This window comes from Otolemur garnettii, unplaced genomic scaffold (assembly GCF_000181295.1).
Source record: "Otolemur garnettii isolate 467f Iridium unplaced genomic scaffold, OtoGar3 scaffold00005, whole genome shotgun sequence".
NCBI classification, from domain to species: Eukaryota; Metazoa; Chordata; class Mammalia; order Primates; family Galagidae; genus Otolemur; species Otolemur garnettii.
This window is the reverse complement of record NW_003852400.1, coordinates 23,641,670-23,665,603: the sequence shown is the minus strand read 5'-3', so window position 1 is coordinate 23,665,603 and position 23,934 is coordinate 23,641,670. Positions and strand designations below refer to the sequence as shown.

Sequence of the window (23,934 nt, the reverse complement as noted above, 5' to 3'; positions counted from 1 at the left end):
ACACCTGCCCTCTGCCCGCAGCGTCCCCCTGGCTACACCTGTCACTGCATATTTGAATTTTACTTACTTGTGAAAGGCCCAGCTCAAATTCCATTTCTGCTACAAAGCTTTCTTTGATTTTTTACCAGAATTCTGCTATCATTGTGTTAGTCCTTGTCTTGAGATTGTCTTTCCTGTAGACTGTAAGCTCTAAACTAAAGCTAAAGAAGTTCTTTGGGGTCACCTGGGAACAGGCATGAAATATCCAATTTATATTTCCCCCCCTGTAATAGGTGTCATTCATTTCACATGTGGTCAGTAGATGTCAGTAATGAATGAATCTGTGAACCATTTTTACAAGGTGAATAAAGTTAATAATAACAAAACTGTTCTATTTTTCTGTTGAACAGTCACATCTTAGTCTAAAATATCTAAATTTTAATTATGGAATCTGACAACGTGCCTGAAAGTAGACTGAAATGTACATGATATTGGATAAAAGTTATATTTGAAATTATAATGCCTTTACTGTGTTGCCGTATGGTCAAAGCGGTGTTGTCTTCTAGGTTCTTTAGATTGTTATTTCCGTTCATTACATATGGGTCATTACAAAAGTTTTAAGATACAGAAAAATGAAGAAATATAAAATCCACGCAGACGGAAACCAATGCAGCCCTCCCAGCAACGCTGATGTACCAAGCAAGTTGAAACTTGCACAGGTGAATCAGAAAGGCCACTGTCAACCATGCGTCTTGGAAATGAAATAATGGACCATAACACAGTTTGTCTCAAAACTTTTGTAGTGACCCAGGTAAAAAAGGAAATGCAAAGTGTTTATAAATTTTTGTGAGTTTGAATTTTATTATTTGGCAGTGACATCTTATTTTGTCCCTTAGTGTATGTTTATATGTGCTTTTATTTTCCATAAGCCACTGACTTCACTCTTTGTGCTTGTTTTGTGTTACAGATTAATATCCTTTCAAGAATTTGTAGCCTTCGAGTCTGTCCTGTGTGCCCCAGATGCACTGTTTATGGTAGCCTTTCAGCTGTTTGACAAAGCTGGCAAAGGAGAAGTTACTTTTGGTAAGGAGCACGATCGTGTGCACATCTGTGTGAGTGTGAACTTGCGTGAGCATTTTTTTCTTTTCAGGAATGAAATGAAGTGTGTAGAAATGCTTTTAAGGAATTAGCATTTCCCTTTTAAAAAAGATATCTCAGTATTTTGGGGCTCTAGTCCAGATGTCTTCTGTTTGAGAAAATACATTTCTGCCTGAATAGTTAAGATACTCCAGTTTAGTTTTAAGGTGTGGGATTCTTTTTTTTTCTTTTTGATAGAGATAGAGTCTCATTTTATTGCCCTCGGTAGGGTGCATTGGCATCACAGCTCACAGCAACCTCCAACTCCTGGGCTTAGGCAATTCTCTTGCCTCAGCTTCCCAAGTAGCTGGGACAACAGGCACCTGCCACAGTGCCTGGCTAAGGGTGGGGGATTCCTTGTGGCACGACTCTTTTCAGACAGTCATAGAATTTGAAAGTCAGATGAGACTTTTGTTCCTTCCCTCCACCGTCAGTCGTGCTGTCCAGTGGTGGCAGGAAGAGGCTAGTCCAGTGTCTAGGAGTGGAGTTACTCAGGCAGCAGGACTGCCTGTCCTTACCTTGTCCTTGTGGAATCCTTTGTGGCCAGAGGCTCTGCACAAGATGGTGGCTGAGAAGGGCACCTTCAGGACCATGCTTTTCTCAGTAGTGCACACACACACACATGCGCACACACGCACACACGCGCAACCACACACATACACACTTGTGCACACACCACTGCTGCTGGCAGTGCCTGCTCTGGAAACAAGTCATCTGGGAATTATATCTTCTTTATTTTTGAAAGGCAGAAACATCTTCACGGAGATTAGCTACAAAGCTTCAGAAAGCCCCAAAGTCTTTTAAGTACTTAGAAGGGGACCAGGAAGTGGTGGGTAGTGGTAAGTTATTTTTTAGAAATAAACTGGCTGCTAAAGATAGATAGTTGTTGCCCCTGGACTGTGCCATGTCCCACATGTCCCATCCATGCACGCAAACCCATAATAACATTGCCCATGAAGAATTTCGGAGCCCTTTGTTCATGTGGATGGTGCTTTCATGGGAGATGGCCAGCGTGCCCATTTTAAATATCTTTATTCATGGTTTCAAATTCATTAAGACCTCTGAGGATGGTCTTGTTCAATGTATTGTGGGAAATACACAGATGTGGGAAAAATATAGATGATATAAGGTAACGTCGGTTCTAGAATCAGAGATTTAGCCCCTTCCAACTCTGCCACTTTTGTCTCTGAGCTGAGTTAATCATCCTCCGAATTCTTCATAACGACAAAAAGTACAGGTGAGGTAGAGAAGGGATTTATTGTCTCAACCGTCCCCCTCCCTCGTTCCTCCCTGCTCATTTGACATGACAGAGCTATTTAAGGTTAGATCACCTTGGGCAAAGGCAAACTGTTAAATACTTGCCTGGTTTTGTTTCTAGAAGCTTGGATGCCTTTCATTAACACTTTTTGAGGATTATTTAATATTTAAAAATCCTAGATCACCTTTTTTTCCTTTTCTATCACCTGATTCCTCTTAGCACCATTGCAATCACAGCTTTATTTCAGTAGGGGTTAAAATCTTCCCATAGTAAGTGAGCAGCTAGTTCGTGGTGGCATTGACCCACACACTGGTAGTCAGTTTGATAACAATGTTATTATAGCATTTTCCTGAGATGAACAAACATCTGTGAGGTCCACTGTGGCCAGCACAGTTTTGTTCTCTCTTGCCTTCCTACTGTCCCCAGCAAGGCAGAGGGAGAGCTGGGAAGCTGAGGAATGGGATGTTTCCCCTGATTGCTGACCAGTCTTTCCTTCATGGGTGTGAAGTGGCAAGGGATGTTGGTGACATCACCTGTCCTGGTGGAGGAAGATGAGACTTTACAGTGAAGGCAGAGGGGCGTGTGTTCTGGGGGGATTAGAAGAGAAGGACAGGATAAGAAGTAGGGTGTAGGACACGAGTCATCCGTGAATTACATTAATAGAAGACACAGTGGCATGGGAATTCCGTTTCTGCTTTTTACTCACTATTTATATTGATGGACAAGTCATTTCAACTTTCTGAGCCTTATTTTCCTCATCTATAAAATCAGACCTACCTTACAGGACTATGTAAGGACTAAAAAATCTGCTAGCATATAAAGACACTGTCCAGAAAACAAAAGCCTTTATAAAAATACTACTGCTAAAATGAATAGCCTAAGGGGAGAAAGGATTTTCTTCTTTCATTTTCTTCTTCTTGTTCTTTGGAAAGCCCTTTATTTTTAACTAGCATTTACCCACTGGCCCGTTAGCCCGTAATTTCCTTTCCGTCTGCTGTATGTTGAACAACGCCCCATCTCTCAAGGCATAAGATTGGAAGCCCCAGTTCCAAGGAGCTAACGTTCTTGTTATGTCATCTGTTCACAATGACCGTTGTAAGAGAACACACAACCCCTCTACCAATAGGCTGCCTCCCACAGGTGACTTATTTTAGGGTGTGGCTATCTCACAAAACAACAGTTTGTTGTGTGTGTGCCCTGCATACTTTCATGCTGACCCACTGGGGCCTTCACCCTGTAGGTGTCAGAAAACATAGCCTAGGTTTTCTGAGCCATTAATCCCCATGTAGGATTAACCTTAAAGAGAAAGGCTTAGTATTGAAAAATCAAAATGAACATTAGCTGTCACATCATAGCTGCCTTTAAACATTTTTCATAGGATCAGGTAGAGTCATCACATGTTGGCGGCATGAGTATAATTCTTTCTCTCAAGTAAACAAAGTCATACACGGGGTGCAGCCGCTTGGGGGGTATCTCAGCAGGTACCTTTAGAAGAAGCTAGCGGTATGTTTTCCAGGGAACTCATCATGGAGTAGAAGACATCAAAACAGGCAAAGTTGCTTGTTTGGAGTTGGTCAAAATAGAGGATTTACCTAGTCAATCCTGGCCTCATAAACTGAACAGCATTTGGAAAATGAAAATCTGATATACCTTCTGGCCACAGGCTGCCTGTTCGAGGCTGTTAGAGATATACACAGTGGCTGCCTCACTCACCTCTTCAGCTCCCTGTAAATCCTTCATCCTAGAATGCCCCTTCAGTACAGTGTCTTCCAGCCATTTTAATCTCATGGCACATTTGAACCTATAGTTAAACTTCCATGGCAAACTTAGATTATGTGGTTAAAAAAAAAAAAAAAAAGAGTAAAAAAGGGGCTGGGCCCAGTGACTCACGCCTGTAATCCCAGCACTCTGGGAGGCCAAGGCAGGTGGATTGCTCAAGTTTAGGAGTTCAAAACCAGCCTGAGCAAGAGCAAGATCCCATCTCAAAAAAATAGCTGGGTGTTGTGGTGGGCGCCTGTAGCCCCAGCTACTTGGCAGGCTGAGGTAAGAGGATCACTTGAACCTAACAGTTTGAGGTTGCTGTGTGACTTCATGGTACTCTACTGAGGGCAGCACAAGGAGAGTCTGTCTCAAAAAAATAAAAAAGAAAACAAAAGTAGAAACAAGATAAATGCTTTGAACTTCATTCAAAAATAATTTAATGGTCTTTAGAATTTTCATGGAACACCTAAGATCCATGGTACATTGGTTGACAATTCCTGCTTTAGTACCTCAGAAGGTTGTCTACCTCCGTGTGCATCCTGGGGAGGAGTGGAAAGAGGGCAGGGCCCACGTGGGATGGTGAGAGGGCAGCGGCTCCATTTTGTGGCAAGAGGGAGGGGTAGACGTGGGATGGTGAGAGGGCAGCTTGACCATCCCTGCTTTAGTACCTCAGAAGGTTGTCTGCCTCCATGTGCGTCCTGGGGAGGAGGGGAGAGAGGGCGGGGTAGACGTGGGATGGTGAGAGGGCAGCTTGACCATCCCTGCTTTAGTACCTCAGAAGGTTGTCTGCCTCCATGTGCGTCCTGGGGAGGAGTGGAGAGAGGGCGGGGTAGACATGGGATGGTGAGAGGTCAGTGGCTCCGTTTTTACTTCCCAGATTGACTGAGTCATTTTTAATGGTATTGAGTGAGCACTGTTTTCACACCATGCAGAGATCAACTAGGCCTCCCCATGGCCTGCAGGTGAGACTAGAAAGCGACCTCAGATCCCCCACCAGCCTTGCTGTTGATCCCGAGTGAGAGCAATTACGCTCTTTATCTGTTTACCTGTTGGGTTTCCACCCAAGAGCACATTTGAAGCGGGGCTTCTGTGACTAAGCTCAGTGTGCCCCAGCTATGTCAGCAAGCTAGGGGTGGTCGTGCTCCTGCTAATGCTGTTGCTGACACACACTCAAGAAAAATCAGATGACACAAGGGCCAGGTAATGAAGGGTCACATTTCGGAAAACCCTTGCCCTGTGTCCTCTGGGGCCTTCTTTACATTTCCCATATTTTTGTGTCTGGAGCGCTCTGTGCTTGCTGCAGTGAAAAGATCTTGATTAGGCCAATTTTGTTCCCTCAGTGTCTGGTTCCTTAGGTTCTCCCATTTCCTTTGAGGGAAAACTTATCTCTAGTATTCTTGCTTTCACCATGTGTTCTTATTTTAATACCCAATGTTTAGGAGCAATAAGTGTTTTCAGATATCAATAGGTGTATGACAGTGTGCTGTTGTGTGTGATAAATTCTAGTTAATAATTTTTGATTCTGTATGTGTGGAAAAGAAAATTGTTCTAAATGTTTTCATTGCATTTTTAACCTATTTAATATGACAGTGCTTTTTTTTCACTTTCATTTTTTTAAGTATATGTTGAAGTCTAATATACATGCAGAAGAAGGCACAAGTCAAAATAGTACATCTTGGCCAGGCGCAGAGGCTGACCTGTAATCCTACTGGGAGGCCAAGGAGGGTGGATCGCTTGAGCTCACGAGTTTGAGACCACCTTGAGCAACAGTGAGAGCCTTATCTCTACTAAAGTAGAAAAACTAGCTGGGCTTTGTGGTGGGTGTCTATGTCCCAGCTACTTGGGAGGTGGAGGCAAGAGTATCAGACTCCTCTTTGAGCCCAAGAGTTTGAGGTTTCTGTGAACCATGCATGATGAGGCCATGGCCCTCTACCCAGGGCATAGAGTGAGACTCTGTCTCAAAAAAAAAAAAAAAGAAGTGTCCATCTTGATGAGTATTTGCAGTGTGTATACACCTGTTTACTACCATCCAGATCAGAGAGTTGTACTAGCAGTCCAGGGGGCTCTTCCCAGTCACCCCAACCCCACCTCTGGTAATACCTGGCCTTAACCACCATCGGTTGGTTTTTTCTGTTTTTAAACTTAATATTCGTGAAACTGTACAGAATGTACTCTTTTGATCTGGCTTCTTTAACATGTTCATTTTGAGATTCATCTATGTTGTGTACATTTTTACTTTTTTCTTTTTCTTTCCTCTGATAATTTATCCATTCTATACTGTTGATAGATAATTGGGACAGTTCTAGTTTAAGCTATTGCAAATAACGTTCTTTCAAAATTGTTTTACATATTGGGGGAGATAGGTAGACATTTCCAGGAGCAAATTACTGAATCATAGAGAATGCGTGTATGTAGCTTCACCAGATCTTGCCAAACTTGTTCAAAGTAGTGGTATCAATTAATACTCATACCATCAGTAGCAGTGTCCCATTTTTTAATTGAAATTCTTTTTATTTTTAATTATTTTGAGTATATAATGGCTGGAGAGTTCCATTTATTCCTTATCCTTGCCAACATTTATTATTACCAGTCAGTTAGTGATATCTCACTATGTAATGTTAATTTTCATTCCTCTGATTACTGCTGGGTCATCTAGCTTTTTTTTTTCCGTGTTCATTGGCCATTTGAATACCCTTTTCAGTTGCATGCCTGCTTTCTGGATACAAGACCACCTTTGTAGGCTGTGTGTTCCATACATGGCTTTGCTCTGTGATTACTTTTAGTGAAGTCACTTACTCATTTAGTGAAATCTTGATTCTGGTTTTAATGTGGTATAAATTATCAGCATTTTCTTTTGTAGGTAGTTTTTTTCTATTAGGAAATCTTTACTTATCCTACGATCAGGAAGTTATGCTCCTGTATCATCTTCTAGAAATTTGTTTTCCTTTCAAATTTTGATTTTAGTCTTTCCAGAACTTCTTGATGTATTTTCACATGACATTAGGTGGATAGGGGTCAAGATTCCTCCCTGACCTATTCCCCCAATGACATGTGGTTCACCCAACACCATTTATTAAGAGGGTCTCTATTACACTGCAGTGGCACTGCTTCATAAATCGGTAATTATATATTCTCTATCAATGCTATATCATCTTAATTAACAACTTTATAAGTCATATATTATTTCTCCAATTTAAATTTTTTTCTTCAAGATTATCTTGACTATTCCCAGCCTTGTTCATTATCAAAACAATTTTGATAAGTTGTTAATTTCCACAAACATCCTGCTGGGCTTTTGAGTGTTAGTGCATTGAGTATGTGTAGTATCTCGGTATGTATCTACGTGTGTAAGTAAATTCCTTACTGCCTTATTTTATTCCTTAAATAAAAGCTTACTTAGCAACAAACATTAGTCTGCCTGCCTCACCCACGGGAAATTTTGAGTTGGTGAAGACGAAAATTTTGAAATGGGAAAAGGAACACATCTGTGTTGTTTGGTCATCCAGAGATGTAAGTGCATATCGTCCGTCCTGCAGATAGGACCACTGCTGGGAGGGGTCGGTGGTGCAGCCTGCAGACAGGCAGTAGGAATGTGAGCTGAATTCTATATCTGAGATGATGAGGAAGCATTCTTTTTTTGAAGTCATGAATTTATAAATCTATTTGTTATGTTACCATATGCTAATAGCATAAATGGAAAGAAACTTCAGACTTCTGTGATTTGGAATCCTACTGATGTGGCCAAACTTCGGTTAGATAGTGGGAGGGAAGGGTGTACAAATCATGCCGAAGCCAAGGAGAGTGTGAAGAGAAAAGAGAAAATATTTGTTGATTGTCTAATTATTTTACCAAAGGACAGAAATACTGGCGTGCCATTGTATTAATTATAGATCTTCATGCTATTATGTGAGGAGATTATAAAGATTTTAATTTATGAGATTGAAGGCCTTGTCTCTTTAAAATTTACACGGTTTAAATATCTGTATAATCCCCCGCCCTTTTTTTAAAGTGTTACTTTTTTGTGCCATCATTGGCGGGGAGCTTTTTCTTTAAAGGACCAGATAGTAAAAGTTTTGGTGCTGTTATTGTGGAAAACAGTTGGAGGTTAAAACAAAACATTAAAAATAGAAGTACCATTTGATTGGCAGTCCCACTTCTGGGCATTTATCCAAAAGAATTGAAATCAGGACCTGAAAAAGACACTAGCATGCACATAGTCCCTGTGTCATTGTTCACTATGGCCAAGATGTAGAAATAAGTAAATGTCCATTTGCGGATGAATGAGCAAGGGCAATGTATATACTTCGAGTGGAGTCGTATCTGGCCACAAAACAGGAAATCCTGCCATAGGTGAAAGCATGAACAAACCTTCAGGACACTATGCTAAGCAAAATAAGCCAGTCGCAGAAGGACACATACTGCATGGTTCCACTTCTGCTGAAGTAGGCAAATTCATAGCATCCAAGAGTGGTGGCTGTCAGGGGAAGGGGGCATTTCTAACCAACAACCGTGAAGTTTCAGTTAAGCAAGATGAGAAAGTTCTAGAGACTGCTATACAATATACCTAGAGTTAACAATACTGTTATGTACACCTGGAATCTATTAAGAGGGTAGATCTCATCTTAAGTATTCTTAGCACCAAAAAAAATTTTTTTGGAAGAAGTGAGGAAATTGGTTTTGCGTCTGTATGTATTTATATATGTGAGGTAGAGGAGAGTAGAGAATCCCAGGCAGAAAAAATGGCCATTGCCCAGGTTTAAGGGTAGAATGTGTTTGGTATGTAAGCTTAGTGGGAGGGATAGACCTGGAGGAGTGGCCGAGGGGCTGTCAGTACTGAACTGGCATGGTGTGGGGTATGTGTTGCAGGAAAGGATGGAGCCGGGGGAACGTGGAGGTGATGGCCACTTGCGAAGTGCAGCAGCCATCTAGGCAGGGAGCATTGCAGGCTTGGACTGGCATCACCATCTCTGGGTCCCACCAGGGGCATTCCTGAGAGTGCATCTGTATGACTTGGCCTCTGATTGGCTGTGGGGTCAGAGAAGGTCAAAGGAAGGGAAGAAGGACCAGGCAGAAGCCATTGGTCTTATTCTGCTCTTACGACATGTGGTTTTACATGAGACAGGTAACCGTCATTTTTATCTTTATGTTTGTTGATCACTTACTGTATACCAACCACTGGGCTAAGCACTTTATATGTAATTTATTATTTAATCCTTGTCATTTGGGAAATCTATACTATTTTAATATGAAGAAATAAGGGGAGGTTAAATAACTTGGCCACAGCCTGATTTGGGCTGGCTATTATTCACTATGCCACACTGCCCCCCACTGGTGGTGTTTATATTCGTGCTTGTGGGGTGAGCCCTTCCTAATCTAGAGGGAAGTCAGTTAATCTGTTATGGTCTCAGGGTATATCAGAGGTTAGGAGGATTTAATATGGTCTCAGGGTATATCAGAGGTTAGGAGGATTTAAAGAAGAAGTAAAGATCAATAATTAAGATTTTGTTTCACTGTGGTGGAAAGTTATTATCAGGAAGAGAAAGTACCTGGATTAGAGTTGTCAGTATACATAGAAAGTTGCCTTGATTACACCTATGTCTGGGTAACTTGAAATGCACATGATGTGGGCTTTACCCAGAAAAGCTTTATCTCTTTCTCTTTTAAACTCCACCCCCCATCATTGTACTACCAGGGAAGAAAAGCTTTATCTTTCGACACAAACAGAGTTCTGAATGGAGGGGTGAAGCACAGCATGGTAAAGGGGGGTGGGGAGGTGGTCTTTATGCAGGTTGAGGATACAGGGCATCCACAGTAGAGGAGACCCAAGATCAAGGGGTACAGCTTAAGAGACATGGGCTCACACCTAATTGTACAGTGTACACATTCTCAGTGAAAGGCACACTTACAGCTCTGACTTAAAGTGTACAAAAGCAGTTAATGTAACCAAAATGTGCATACCCTAGAAATCTAAAATTTTTTTCAAAAGACGCATGGGCACTTAGGAAGTAGTTACCATTATATGGCATACCAACTGCAAGGCTCCCTTAAGCAAGATTTTTTTCAACTGGGTTGAAAAACCACAGCTTTTTTGAAGGACAGGGACAGGATCAAGATGATGCGTGGAAGAGATGATTTTATTTTATTTTAATTGACTGGAGCAGAACAAAGCCAGAGACACATGTGCCTCTGGTCATTGGCAAGGCTTCATGGTATCCTTGTGAAGCAGGCAGATGAGTAGAGGAGCTGAAAATTGAGGTTTGAAAAAAATTGAGGTTCGAAAGGGCTTGCCTGGAGTAAGAACAGGTTGATGCAAACACTTTCATTTTATCAGGTTTCTTGTTTAATGCTGCTGAGGGGAGCAGAGCATTTCCAGTGGAAATTGTGTGGGTGTTTAATGAAACTATTGATCTGAAAGGCTTGGCCTATGTACCAGTGATCCGTCTTACAATGTCTGTTTAAGATTTTAACTAGTCCTGCTTACTGATGCGTCTTCAGATATTGTGTCTGCATTATTTAGATAATGCTATTATACCCCATGATTGCATTAATGTACACAGCTATGATATAATAAAAAAAAAGATAGATAATGCTATTACATGATTTCTCTTTTTTGACTTATTTTTTCACAAGAGTGAAAAAAATTTCATGAAGTTTATATTATGTGCAGTTTTAAAGTTATTCTTAGGATATGAATGCAAGTCAGTTTCATTATCCTAGTGTTGGTGGTAGTGGTGGTACGTGTGTGTAGAGGGGAAGGTTCTGCGGGTTTTAATTGAACTTTAAAGAATAGGTTCTTAACTATTTGCCTAAGTAAGTGTCAGAGAGTCCATAATGGCTGCAGTTGTTTGCAATAGTTTGGAAAAAATGAGCATTTTTTTTTTCCTGAGGAAAAATCATAATTGGTTTTAGCAAATCTCAAAGAGCTTGGGGATCTGCCGGAGATAAAAGCTGCTTCTTAGAGAGAGGGGCTTTTGAACTAGTAGATATAAAAGGCTTTACCTGCATTGCTGTTAAAAACAACTGTAGAATAGTTTACATCTGACTTGAAAATATAATGATTATCAGTTTCTAGATGCCTTTTGATTTTGGATAAATACAGAAGTAAAGGACACCAGACAATCCATGTGTAGTACAAGAGACAGATTCGAAAAGACGTCTTTCTATAACTGAAATAGATACAGAGTAACTAATGAATTATATAAAAAAAAAATACAGAAATAGCTATTGGTTGGCTAGTAGGAACTCAGAAAGGGAACTGGTTCTGAATTTCATCAATCTGGAGTAGAAGAAACCAGTCTGCATCCAGAGTTACATTGGGAGCCCGGACTGGCTTGCTACCACTGCACTGCCAGTTGGCCTGGAGTCCAGAAGAAACTAGTCCTGTCTTGCCCTCTATTGGAAACTATACTGGCCTTTTGTCCTTTAATCTTCACTATTGAAAGATAGTGTAAATTTTAGAGTACTGTTTCCTGTTTATGTTAACAAGCGGTGTGTGAAAAGAGACTGTTCTGAGAGAGAATCTTAAAGCCTGAAACTTGGAGTCTATTAAGGCTCTGAGAAGTCTTGCAAAAAAAAAAAAAAAAAATCTATTTAATTTTGTTTAAACTGGCATTTAGCAAACCTACTGGAACAGATCTTTCTTTTGTGTGTGTTTCACTAAACAAAATCCACAGAACTGAGGCGATTTCTTAGCTAGTTAATTCTTAATTCTTAAGTCTAAGCTCGTCCTTTTCAGCTGGTTAATTCTCTGACATGGATATTGTTGTTTGGAGGAGTTTTCTGGGTTCAAGTTAGATTGTGTCCAGGAACACCTGCTATGACGAAAATGAAATTGGCGTACTTTGGGAAAATGAGCGGGCTAGATGAAATGAGGAAATATGTGGAAACACCTATCTCAGTCACTTTGGTTCAGGTCACAGAAAAAGATGAGTGTTAAAAGTCTGGGAATGAGAAATACCGAAGGGTCGCCCAAATTTAATATTAAATACAAAAATCTAGAGGTATGTCGTATTCTACTGGAAGAGGGCAAACTTCAGCTCACTGGGAAGGAAGGTCGTTCATTATCTTTGTACAGGCACTCAGAAAATAAAACAATCAAGAAGATAACTGAGGAGGAAAATGGTAAGAGTAGGAAGGAGCATGATTTGGGGAAAGTTCTTTGTTCATGCTGATTGCAGTTTTGTTTTCTCACACAAATAATGTGTTGTTTTGGTGAGAGAAACTGACTGCCCTACAGTAGATTTGATTTGCTTTCACAAGGGGGGCTCAAGTATATTTTCTTATTTACGCTCACATTCTAACAGAGAATAAGAATTCCAAATAAGAACAGTATGAGTTTTGAAAGGAAGTTATCTCAACATTGATAAGAATTGTGGCATGCCCGGGTCTGAGTGTCTTTTCAGAGATCCAAGAGACGGTTCAGAAGCTGTTCCAGTTCATTGGGTCAAAAATCCACTATTTACGAAAAGCTAAATACGGATTTGCACGATTGACCATAATGGCTTCAATTTTGAAAGATAGTAGTATCAGAGAGCACTTCCAGTTGGTGGGATAATTTGAGAATTGTCCATGCTCAAATGGCTAAAATATTGTACTTTTTGCTACTTCATCACTCCATTTTAAAAATAGGGAAGGGAAAAAAAAAAAAAAGGCCAGCCTGTTGAGAGGGTGGAAGAATGTCAATTGGAGAGTAAATTGGGATAACCTTGTGAAGCCACTCCTTAGTTAACTAGTGCCTGAAGGGTAACTGTTCCTCCGAAGACTGTCAGGGTGTGGAGAGGCTGGTGGGGGCAGGCCTCGTGTGTGTGTGTGTGTGTGTGTGTGTGTGTGTGTGTGTGTGTCCAATAGAGGGCCAAGAAAACTGATGAATAGGAAACAAAGGTGGAGAGAACAAAAGCTTCCCACAAAATCCTCAAACTTGAGACCTCAGGAAAATTAGACTATTTTAAACTGTACTCCTCATTTAAAAATAGTAAAATTATACCATTATTCTTTCAGTAGAAGACAGAGATAAAAAATACAGTTTTTCTAAATTGGAAAATTTGCTGTAATCTTGCTGCTTAATGACTGATTTCTTCCAACAGTTGCAAGGCAGTTTTTGCTCTGATAGGTTGATAAAGGAAACAAAATCAAGAACATATTGGAAGTTCTCAGAGAAAATTACAGTTTAGGTATATGTTGGGGGTGGATACTTAAGACATTTTAATTGAAATAAAACAGTTTTATACTAATAGGGGATCACTGTGGGTGTACACTTGTAGTACATCTGCTCTTGAAGCATTTAAGTAGGGTTAAATGTATGTTAATGCTTTTGCAAGAAAATTATTTTTGATAACATCCATCTAAGGAAACTAGCTTAGGAAATTGTTTTTTTTTTTTTAAATAATACAGATATTATGCTTGCATTTAGAGAATGAATTAGGATTCTTTGTAGCATCTTAAGACTTTCAAAGCATTGGAGTTTTTTGGTTATGTTCTTCAGCGCTGATGAAAGTTGACAATAATTAGCATACACCAGATGATTAAAGCAAGTTTACACATCTGGAGAGTGACCACAGTCCGCTTTGTGCCTTCAAACATCATTTTAATTGACCTACTTTTGCTATCATAAAAGGTGCCTGATGATTTACACTACCCCATTGGAAATACTTTTTTTAGCAGATAGATTGAAAACATCTCAGTTGGCGCCTTCACTGTGCCTGATGCGCCTGATGCGCCTTCACTGTGCTATCATAAAAGGTGCCTGATGATTTACACTACCCCATTGGAAATACTTTTTTTAGCAGATAGATTGAAAACATCTCAGTTGGCGCATTCACTGTGATCACTTAACCAGCGTATTAATCTTGAGGATTTATAGATCCATCAGGTTTTAGAATAAGAGGGATCCTTATCAATGAAGCAGACCATGAGTTCTCATTGTATAATAATGGTGTGGGGATGCCGGTTACAACTGTGGACTCCTTGGCTCCATCTCATCTGCTTCAGAATTTTGGGGCGTGGGGCTTGGGAATGTGTTTTAAACAAACTCTCCAAGGGAACATACCTCATACTTCAGCTGAACAATGGCTGGTGTAATTTATGGCTTTCTTTCATGGATGAGGAAACATACCCTGGGGGGGGGGGGGAAGGTGACTAATTTCATAGGAACCACAGCTTTGTCCTGTGGCTCCAGGAGGACAGTATCCTTTCTAGGATGCCACATGACCTCAAATCAGAGTAGTTCCATACCTCTCTCAGTATAGAACTGGAAGACTTTTAAGTTAGCTTTTATTTTTCACATATGCCAACGCCATCTGTGACTGCAGTATAGTATTGGCTCAGCTGGACTCTGCGTGTGCTCATTTTTTGAAAGATACTGATCACTACTGTACCTACATGTCCAGAATAATAATTAAGAAAAAGTTTTCAGGGGCTTATAGAGAACTCAATTCTAATGTGAAGTACTTAGGCTCTACTTACTCTGTTTTAATGGCAACCATTTTCCCTCTAGAAGTTCCTTGAGCGAATCTGAATTGTAGCCAGCATACTTCTTTCCTCTTCAGACCCTTAACTGTGATTAATATAAAAAGGCACTTGTCAAAAGAGTTTGAAATGGCAACCTTGATATTGGAGCGTATGGCAGTAGATAGCGATGGGCCTGCATCCACTTACTCCATTATGTTATTTAACTTAGAATTCAACAATTTGTCTTTTTCTCCCTGCTTAAAAGAGGATGGCCCTGTAAGCTGTTGTTAACCATATCAGCAGGGTGGAATATTACTTCCCTTAGAGCAAAACCACAACTTTCCTGAGGCTTTAGCCTGCCTTAGAGAAAAAGCCTGAAGCCATTTAGAGATAAAGTCATGGGCTGTTCCCCAGCCCTCTCTTTGCCTCCAGAGGGATTACTTTCAGATACAAACATCCTTTTTGTGTTTATTGTATTAATGGAATTTGTAAAATCAGTGAAAGCGAGAGAGAGTTTAGTGTTTGAAATAATATAGCTTGATGAATCTTTTTCCATTTTAATGGGAAACTCTTTTTCATTGATTTGCTGCTTCATAAAGTGAATCTTCTAGAAATTAAAGTGCATTAATTTGGTTATTCTGTATGGAAACAAAATGTAGAAAGTTAAAATTTGCATAAGTGAAGACCTCAGTGATTTCAGATTATAGCATGGTAGAGGTTCAGGAATGAGAGCCCATAGAATTTGTAAAAACAAATTCAGTCTAACCACTTAATGGCATGTGCAAGTAATTTGCCAATTAAATATTTCTAGTATCTGAAAGATCTTCAGAGTAAAGACTGGAAGTTTTGAATCTTAATTTTATACTTTAAGAAACATAATGGGAAATTACTTAGTTTTTGATAATTTTTTCATTCAAAATTTTAGTATATGAGCTCAGGGAAGGATGGATTTTAAGTATTTGAGGAAAATTATTGGTTTTTGAGAAATGTATCAGCTGTGATATTTGCAAATCATACTTTGCCTGATTTTTTTTTGTATCATTTGTAAATATTTGGTGCCCAGATAATAATTTTCCTGATAATTATGACCTTACGCTTTGGAGTTTTACCGTTCTAACCGTCACCTTCGATGTTTAGAACATTGTATATTACCAGCTAGGCTTAGCTCCAGAACAGCCCTCTAAGATAAATATTTTATTCTCATTTTAAAGATTTAGAGAAGTGAGTTAGAGTAAGTAGTTTGTCCAGTAGTACTCATTATGTCAGAGGTCGATCTCTGGCGCTCCTAGGTGACTTTACTGAGATACAAATCACCCATTCATTTAAAGTATATAGCCGTGTTTTATAAAACGTTCTTGGATTTGTACCACTATCAACACACTCAATTTTAGAATATTTTCAATACCTCAACAAGAAACTCACACCTTAAAAATACCCCCTCCTTGTTTTCTTCAATTCCTCCCTGTGCTGGTAACCCCTAATTTGTATGGTTTGTAACTAGCTTCTTGTATGTAGCATAATATTTTCAGGGTTCATCCACGTTTTTGTGTGTGCTTTATTCCTTTTTGTTGATGAGTAATATAACATTGAATGGGTAGACCTTCAGTCTGCCCATCAGCTAATGAGCACAAGGGTCGTTTCTGCTTTTTGGCTATTATGAATAATGTTGCTGCGGACGTTCATGTCCGTGTTCTTGTGCAGACACATTTTCATCTCCCTTGAGTAGGTACCGAAGAGTGCAGTTGTTGGGCAGTATATATGATTGACTCTGGGTTTAACTTTTTTGAGAAATTGCCACACTGTTTTCCAAAGTGGTTGTACCATTTTATATTCCTCTCAGCAATGTACACCCTCACTTAATCGTTGTTAATCTTTTTAATTGTAGCCATCCTAGTGGGGTGAAGTATTGTTTCACTGTGGTTTTGATTTTCATTGTCCAGGATGGCAAATGATGTAGAACACCTTTTCGTGGGCTTATTCGTCATTCGTATGCTGTCTCTACGGAAACCCTTATTCATATCCCTTGCTATTTTAAAATTTGATTATTTACCTTATTATTGACTTTTGAGTGTTCTTTGTATATTTCAGAGTTCCTTATTAGGTACATGATTTGCACCATGTTTCTTCCCTGTAGGAAATACATAGACTATGGAGATAATTTGGGGGAATATTGCCATTTTAACATTAACTTAGGGGAGTATTGCCATCTTCACAATATGAAGTCTTTTAATCCATGTTCATAAGTAAATGTCTTCTTATTTTATTTAGGACTTTAATTTCTTTTGGTAATGTTGTATAATGTTTTTGATGTGTGAGTTTTACACATCTTTTGTTAAATTTATTCCTGAGTATTCTTTTTGAGGCTATTGAAAATGGAGTTGTTTTCCTAATTTCATTTCAAATATAAATACAGAAAAATTAATTTTTGCATATTAATCATGTATCTTCCAACCTGGCTGGACTCCTTTTTTAGCTTTAATAGTTTTTTAGTAGATTTCTCAGGACTTTGTATATATAAGATTAAGCCATTTGTGACCTGACTTTTAAAAGTCCCAACTCTTCCCATTACAGTCATACTCTGTAGCCTGGGAAATGTATTAATTTGGGGAAATTATAATAGTTGACCTTTTGAGGTTATCATTATGAAAGAAACAACTGCCAATTTGTAATTATGTTTTTATGATATTAAAAATGCTGCAGACTTTTAGAGAAAGCAAAGCCCCACAATGAACTCTAAGTTTTTTTGAGCTTATTTGGGAAGGTCCTACTTTAAATAACACCACTGTTACTTGGTGGTATTATGGGAACTGTAGGCCTTCCAAACATAGCTTATTTAGCAGACTGAATTAATGACAGTTGTACTTTACTTTAAAAGATAAGCTCTCTAATTAGCTTTCACTTTAGGGAAGAGTGGCTGAACCAAGAAAAACACCACTTTATATGCCCAAAATATATACCTGCCGCTGCATTAGCATTTTAATGCTAATTCTCTTTTGTTTTTTACCTATATGACCTCTTATCTGGGGGTGAGATTTTAAGGTCCTATATTATAGACCAGGAGAGACCTTCTAATTCTTTTTAAGTTAGTGATAGGTCTGCTTATTTGAAAGCTCTCAGTGTAGATTATGATTTATTCTGAACCAAGTAGACAACCTAAGAAGCTGAAATTTGGGGCTTCCTTTTTGCTTTCCAGGAGTTTTAGAAAGGTCAGGGAATAGTAGGGGTTAGTGAGAGGGCAACCCCACGTTTGACTCCTGGAATCTTCCATGATAAAGCTTAGGGGATTGCCCATGGGAGCCAGAGTAACACAGTTGAACTCGAAAATCGCTTTAGTTTTCCGTTTCTGATTTACTGATTATCAAGTGAGAGGAGTACTCTTTCCTCCTTTCCTCACAGGGCATTTGGGAATCTTAAACAATCAAAGCAAGAAAACTATTTGTGCCTCTTGAAGGGAGGAAGGAATATTAACCTGAGCTGGTATTATAACTTCTTCCAAGGTGAGGGGAAATGTCAGGAACCTATTGTGATTATTGGGTTTATAGATACTGTTTCTGTTCATGAGCCTGCAGGAAAAAATGTACAGAGCAAACATTTCAGAAAATGAATGTCTAAGAATGATTTCTCAGAGCAGAATGAAATATTCTTGAAGTTATGAGCCTATAAAACATTTTTTGGAGAAAATATGTGAGTTTTCCCAGAGTGCCAAGAATTAATAATTTATTTTTGGAAAGTTTATTAGCTGTGAAAATGAGTAGGAATATTGGTAGGTTTCGTCTCATCTTTTGCATATCATTTAGTTTGTCCAGTTAGAATGGGCTTGGCAATTTTATGATGTTTGGATACATAATCCTGTTAGGTAGGTCAAGAGAGTGAAAAATAAATTTTGTAGAAATTGTACCAAGTGGTAAACAACTCTAGGCCCTTGTTTTTCTGTACAGTTTTATGGCCAAGTGTTCTTTTTATAGCAAACTTTTCTTCACCATAAATGTATCGTCAAGTCCTGGGGGCTTAAAAATAATAATATTTGCTGCTGGCAGGTGGTGCCAATGTCTGTGGCTCCCTGGAGCAGGATCTGTCATGTCTCAGTGATCCCAGGTGGCTTTGCTCCAAAGCACTGTAACTGGACCTTTGATTCACTTCAAAGAAATGGACCTTTCTTCCTGCCGTTGCTCTCCACTGAAAGGCTCCCTCACAGGTCCGTCTGAGTGCATCCTCGACAGCCTCCAGAACCCAGATCCAGTTTGGTCTGCTCCAAGAAGGCTTCTCTCCCACTTTGTAAGCATCTCTCTCCTTAAGCCCTTGCCAGGAGGACCCCACTGCAATGCCCTTGCAGTGTGCTATGTGGACCTGCTGTTGGATTATTATTTCTCATGGATTAGGCTTGGATACAGTCCCATATCTCCTACCGCCCTACCTCTTCCCACAGGACCACATATGAGGCTCAGAAGCTATGCTGTTTAGGGGTTTGATAGCTAGCTAGCTAAGGACTGGCATTCCTACAATAGGTGGTATGCTAGAACAGCCGAAGAAGCTGAAAATGAGGGTGCGTTCTCAGGGTCATGTGCTTTGGTACGCTGCCAGCTCCAGGAGGCACCAGTCACCTGGACCGTGGAGTGAATGCCGAGCACTCACGTTGTGCAACACGGCAGTCCTGAGGATCCTTCCAGATCCACACATGACCTGTGTTTGCACATTCCTGCATTATACCACCTGGTGTGGAGAGCTGCTTTCCCTTCCTCTTGTGTTTTGGTCTGCTTCAGTAGGATGTTAAAAATTAATAAGGAGTGAATCTAACCCTTCCATACAGTTTACTTTTGTTTTTTTTTCCAAATTGAGGGCCTGGACCCTTGCATCTTGGAATACTAGTGAAAATATAAATTTTTTACCTTTCACTAGATTTAACTCGTCAGTCTAGGAGTGGGATAGAGAGTTTTAATGAATAAGACTAATAGTTTACATTTCACTGAAATAGTTGATAAAATCCTTTCTCAGTGAGGGAAACTATAATGCCTCAGAGGGTTGATACCATTATCCTTCATCTGTTGTACTATCTATTATAAACCTTTTCTGGTGCAAGTAAATTCAGCCCTTACTGAGTGAGCAATTGCTCTATGTCTGCCATAGTGCCAGCCCCAATGGAAGACTAGAAGTGAAAAATAGAGAGAGCCTCTGCTAGGGCCTAGTAATGTATTTGGAAATAAGAGATTGGCAATAAATATATACAAACATCTTTATACAATAGAGATCTTTTTAAAAACAATTCACTATCAGTAATGCATGTCTATAGGATTGCCAGATTTTAGAATTGAGATAAGTTAAAGATAATGTGTCGCTCTCTAATCCAGAGTGTCTAGATTTCAAGACTTAAGGCAGCATTTGCATAAGAGAGAAATTATAGAATCGTATAAAAAGCTCTGTATAGAGTTCAGAGCTTTGGACTCATATCTAAACTCTAACAAACAGTAAATAGTAGTCCCTTTAATTATAGGAAAAATAAGATAATTGGTTAGGATGAGACCCATTGTAAATTCGTTAAGTAATTTTTGAATAATTTAAATTTATTTTTATACATTTATAATTTTAGACCTTATAAGGATAAAAATGGATAATGGGTGCTTAGCTGTATGTGCCAACTGTTTCGTTCACCCCTGTTGTTACTTTCTATGGAGCATTGAAAGGGAGAGGTCAAGAACAGGAAGGATTTTTTTCTTGATTTGTCCTTTTGTTATTAACTTAGAACTTTATTTCCCCAGAGTACTTGGCAAAAGGAATTTTCAAATTAACCAAGGATAGACCAGAAAGCCTTTTTTTCTTTTATAAAAAGAAGCCAGGGTCTCAATCTGTTGCTCAGGCTACAGGGCAATGATCTGATCATAGCTCACTGCAGCCTCAAACTCCTGGGCTCAGGCAATCCTCCTCAGTACCTTGGGCTATATATATTACTCAGCTAATTTGTAATTTCATTTTTGTAGAGACAGGGTGTTTCTGGGCTGTTTAGGTTGATCACAAACTCCTGGCCTCAAGAGATCTTTTCGCCTCTGCCTTCTCAAGTGCTGGGATTATACGCATGAGCCACTGTGTGCCTGGCACAGAGAGCCATTTTTGCTTGTGCATATTTTTAATTTTATTATAGTACAAAATTGTATTCATCTTGTAAAAAATTATTTGCTTTTTAAAGGAAATTACATCTTTATCATTTGAATGTCATTTCTCATTAGATGATTTGTTGGTCTAGATTAGAAGGTTGAGGGAGTCTTGGCTGGGCGTGATGGCTCGCACATGTAATCCTAGCACTCTGGGAAACTGAGGCAGGTAGATTGCTTGAGCTTAGGAGTTTGAGATCCACCTGAGCAAGAGTGAGACTCTTGTCACTAAAAAATAGAAAAACTAGCCAGGCATAGTGGCTCATGCCTGTAGTCCCAGCTACTTGGGAGGCTGAAGCAAAAGGATTGCTTAAACCCAAGAGTTTGAAGTTGCTGTGAGCTATGATACCACAGCAATCTACCCAGAGTGACAGAGTGAGAGTTAGTCTCAAGAAAAAAAAAAAGAAGAAGAAGAAGAAAGAAAGAAAAAAGAGTATGGGAGTCTTCATTGAATCCCTACTTCATGCAGAGGTATAAAACTAGAAAGGAGCTACAGATTATTTTAGTTAATACGTTTTGCTACTGAAGAAAATCACACATTAAGATATTAGGGGATTTATACATATAGCCATTAGAATAATACCTGGTACGTGTTGGGTGCCCAAGAAATTTTAGCTACTATTATTAGTAGAATTTGAACCCGCGTCATTTGAAATTCAATTCAGTAATTTCTTCTCACAAAGACCCAGAAGAGAGTCTCCTTAATATCTAATTAATTCCTTTTGTTGATGCCTGGTCACACCCTCTAGGAATCTCTTTTTCTTTAAAAAAAAAAAAAATCCTCATTCTGGATTCCCTTATTTTTTTAATATCTCATCTTTTTTTTCCCCCCTAAAAGTGGAGAACACAGAATAAGTTCAGAGAAATTGAGGGTTGCACTTTAAAACTTTTATTTTATTGTCCTCATCAGGGCCAATCTGAGGTTTTCTGCCACCTTTTATAAAATTTACGTCCCACATAATTCTGATTTTTACTGCCTTCTCTGTGCAAATACACCTTATGCTAATGGTGGCACTACTCTTTCTTCATGGCACGACTTTAAAAATTTCTGGAAATTTTAAAAGCATGGAATAAAAACTTTGTGGGTATAATAGAGATGGAAGTAGGAAATTTGGGGGAAAACAGCAGAACCTGTGCCAAGGGGTTTGGCACCCTTTAGCGAACCAAAGAACTTTAATCTTTTTTTTCTTTTTTGTTAAAAATAGAAGCCAAAAAAAAAAAAAAAGAAGAAGAAGGTGGTATCGGGCACAGCTTGCTCATAAAAATGTGCTTGTTTGGTAGATAGATTTAATGATGTGAAAGCCAGGGAAAAATTTATTAATGTAATGATTTGTGTTTCTTCCATCTTTGAAACATACACTTCTGTTAGGAGGGAGACTAATAAATGTAGCTTTAGAAAAGTACAGTTTTTCATATTCTTTTTCCCCTCTGTCATTTCTCTTGCAGTTTTATAGTAGAGGCTGAAAAGAGGTGAGGAATCAGTACCAACACATTTGGTAGCCCGTCCTGCAGTGGGATTATTTGGACAATTTGAGAATTTATGTCAAGATTTAAGAGCAGAGAAAAGTTAAATTGAGCCACTGGTTTCTCTTCCCATTTTCTTTGTCTTCAAGTGCAAGCGATTTGATAAATTATTGGACTCTTTAAAGCTCAAGTAGAGTCTTAGGGGTGTTGAATATTGTATGTGCTCCAAATTTTTTTCTAACTGATTTTTATTTTTATTTTTTTAATTAAATGATAGCTGTGTACATTAATGCAATCATGGGGTACAGTGTAGTGTTTTCACATACAATTTGAAATATTTTCATCAAACTGGTCAACATAGACCTTATGACATTTACTTAGTTATTGTATTAAGACATTTATACTCTACTTTTAGAAAGATTCACTTGTACCCTTGTAAGACAAACCATAGAGGTGATCTTTCCAATCACCCTCCCTCCACCCATCCACCCTTCTCCTCTCCCCTTCCCCTTCCCTTCCCCATATTCTTGGGCTATAATTAGGTTATAGCTTTCATATGAGAACTATAAATTAGTTTCATAATAGGGATGTGTACATTGGATACTTTTTTCCTCCGTTCTTGTGATACTTTGCTAAGAAGAACATTTTCCAGTTCCATCCATGTAAACATGAAGAAGGTAAAGTCTCCATTTTTAGGGCTCTAACTGATTTTTAGATCTCCCAATAACTTTTAAATAAGTTGATAGAGACTATATTGAGTAGTCTTGTGTAATATTGACTTGTATAATATTATATATGTTTGTGTTTCCAGCCACTAAAGATTGAATTCTATTGCTATACCTACTAAATAATATATATAGAAACAAACAGATGAGATAATAATAGTTCTAGTTTATTACTTTTATTTTCTACAGCCTTTGGCTGTGTGTGTGCGTGTGTGTATGTGAGTGTAAGAAAGAGAGAGAGAGACTTCTTGATGTTTTTTGCCCCTTTATTTTGTTTGGTGGGATTCTTTGAATTCTTGGCAGGTTCCATGAGGATTCCAACTTTTCTTTCTGCTGTGGTTTTATAACCTGTGTGTGTGTTTAAAATTGAAGATTTTTGTTATAAGAAGAAATAGTAATATCCATTTAATAACAAATTTTAAAAGGCAGAACCTGATTTGTTTTAATCAACTTTTATTTTCTCTTTTCAGAGGATGTTAAGCAAGTTTTCGGACAGACCACAATTCACCAACATATTCCGTTTAACTGGGATTCAGAATTTGTGCAACTACATTTTGGAAAAGAAAGAAAAAGACACCTGACTTACGCAGAGTTCACTCAGTTTTTACTGGTGGGTTTAGCTCTTAAAAAGCTAGAAAGAGTAAATAAGAAAAACCTGTTATTAAATTGTATAACATTTATACATAATATGGAAAGATATTGTACTAGTTTGAGTCCTGAACTCTTGATTTCCTGCAAACTTTCTCACCCTGCCAAAACTGACCTTATTTGGAAGTATTTCTTACTAATATATCAAAATCATAGCATTAAATGGCATCAAGAGATTGTGTAGAAGCCCCTCATTTTAAAAGGAATACACATTTGAGTCCCCAGGAAATCAAGTGATTTCTTCAAGGTCACTTAGGATCAGAGGGGCAAAAAAGGAACTTTTTTGGGTTATGACTGGCTCTACTACTGTTTACCAATATTTTGTATTCCCCTAAGAAATGGACAGATAACTATTATCAGTATCAGTATCAGT

General features: G+C 38.8%; 1 protein-coding gene across 2 annotated transcripts in view; it reads left to right on the top strand.

The window, feature by feature from the left end:
* The window catches only part of SLC25A13 (solute carrier family 25 member 13), a 182,941-nt gene that overhangs the window by 68,367 nt on the left and 90,640 nt on the right, over nt 1–23,934 (top strand). For both annotated transcript variants that reach the window (XM_023518825.1, XM_003782693.3), the window contains exons 4-5: nt 947–1,062; nt 23,384–23,523. In XM_023518825.1, coding sequence (XP_023374593.1) covers nt 947–1,062; nt 23,384–23,523 — 256 coding nt within the window. The remainder of the gene's footprint in view (nt 1–946; nt 1,063–23,383; nt 23,524–23,934) is intronic.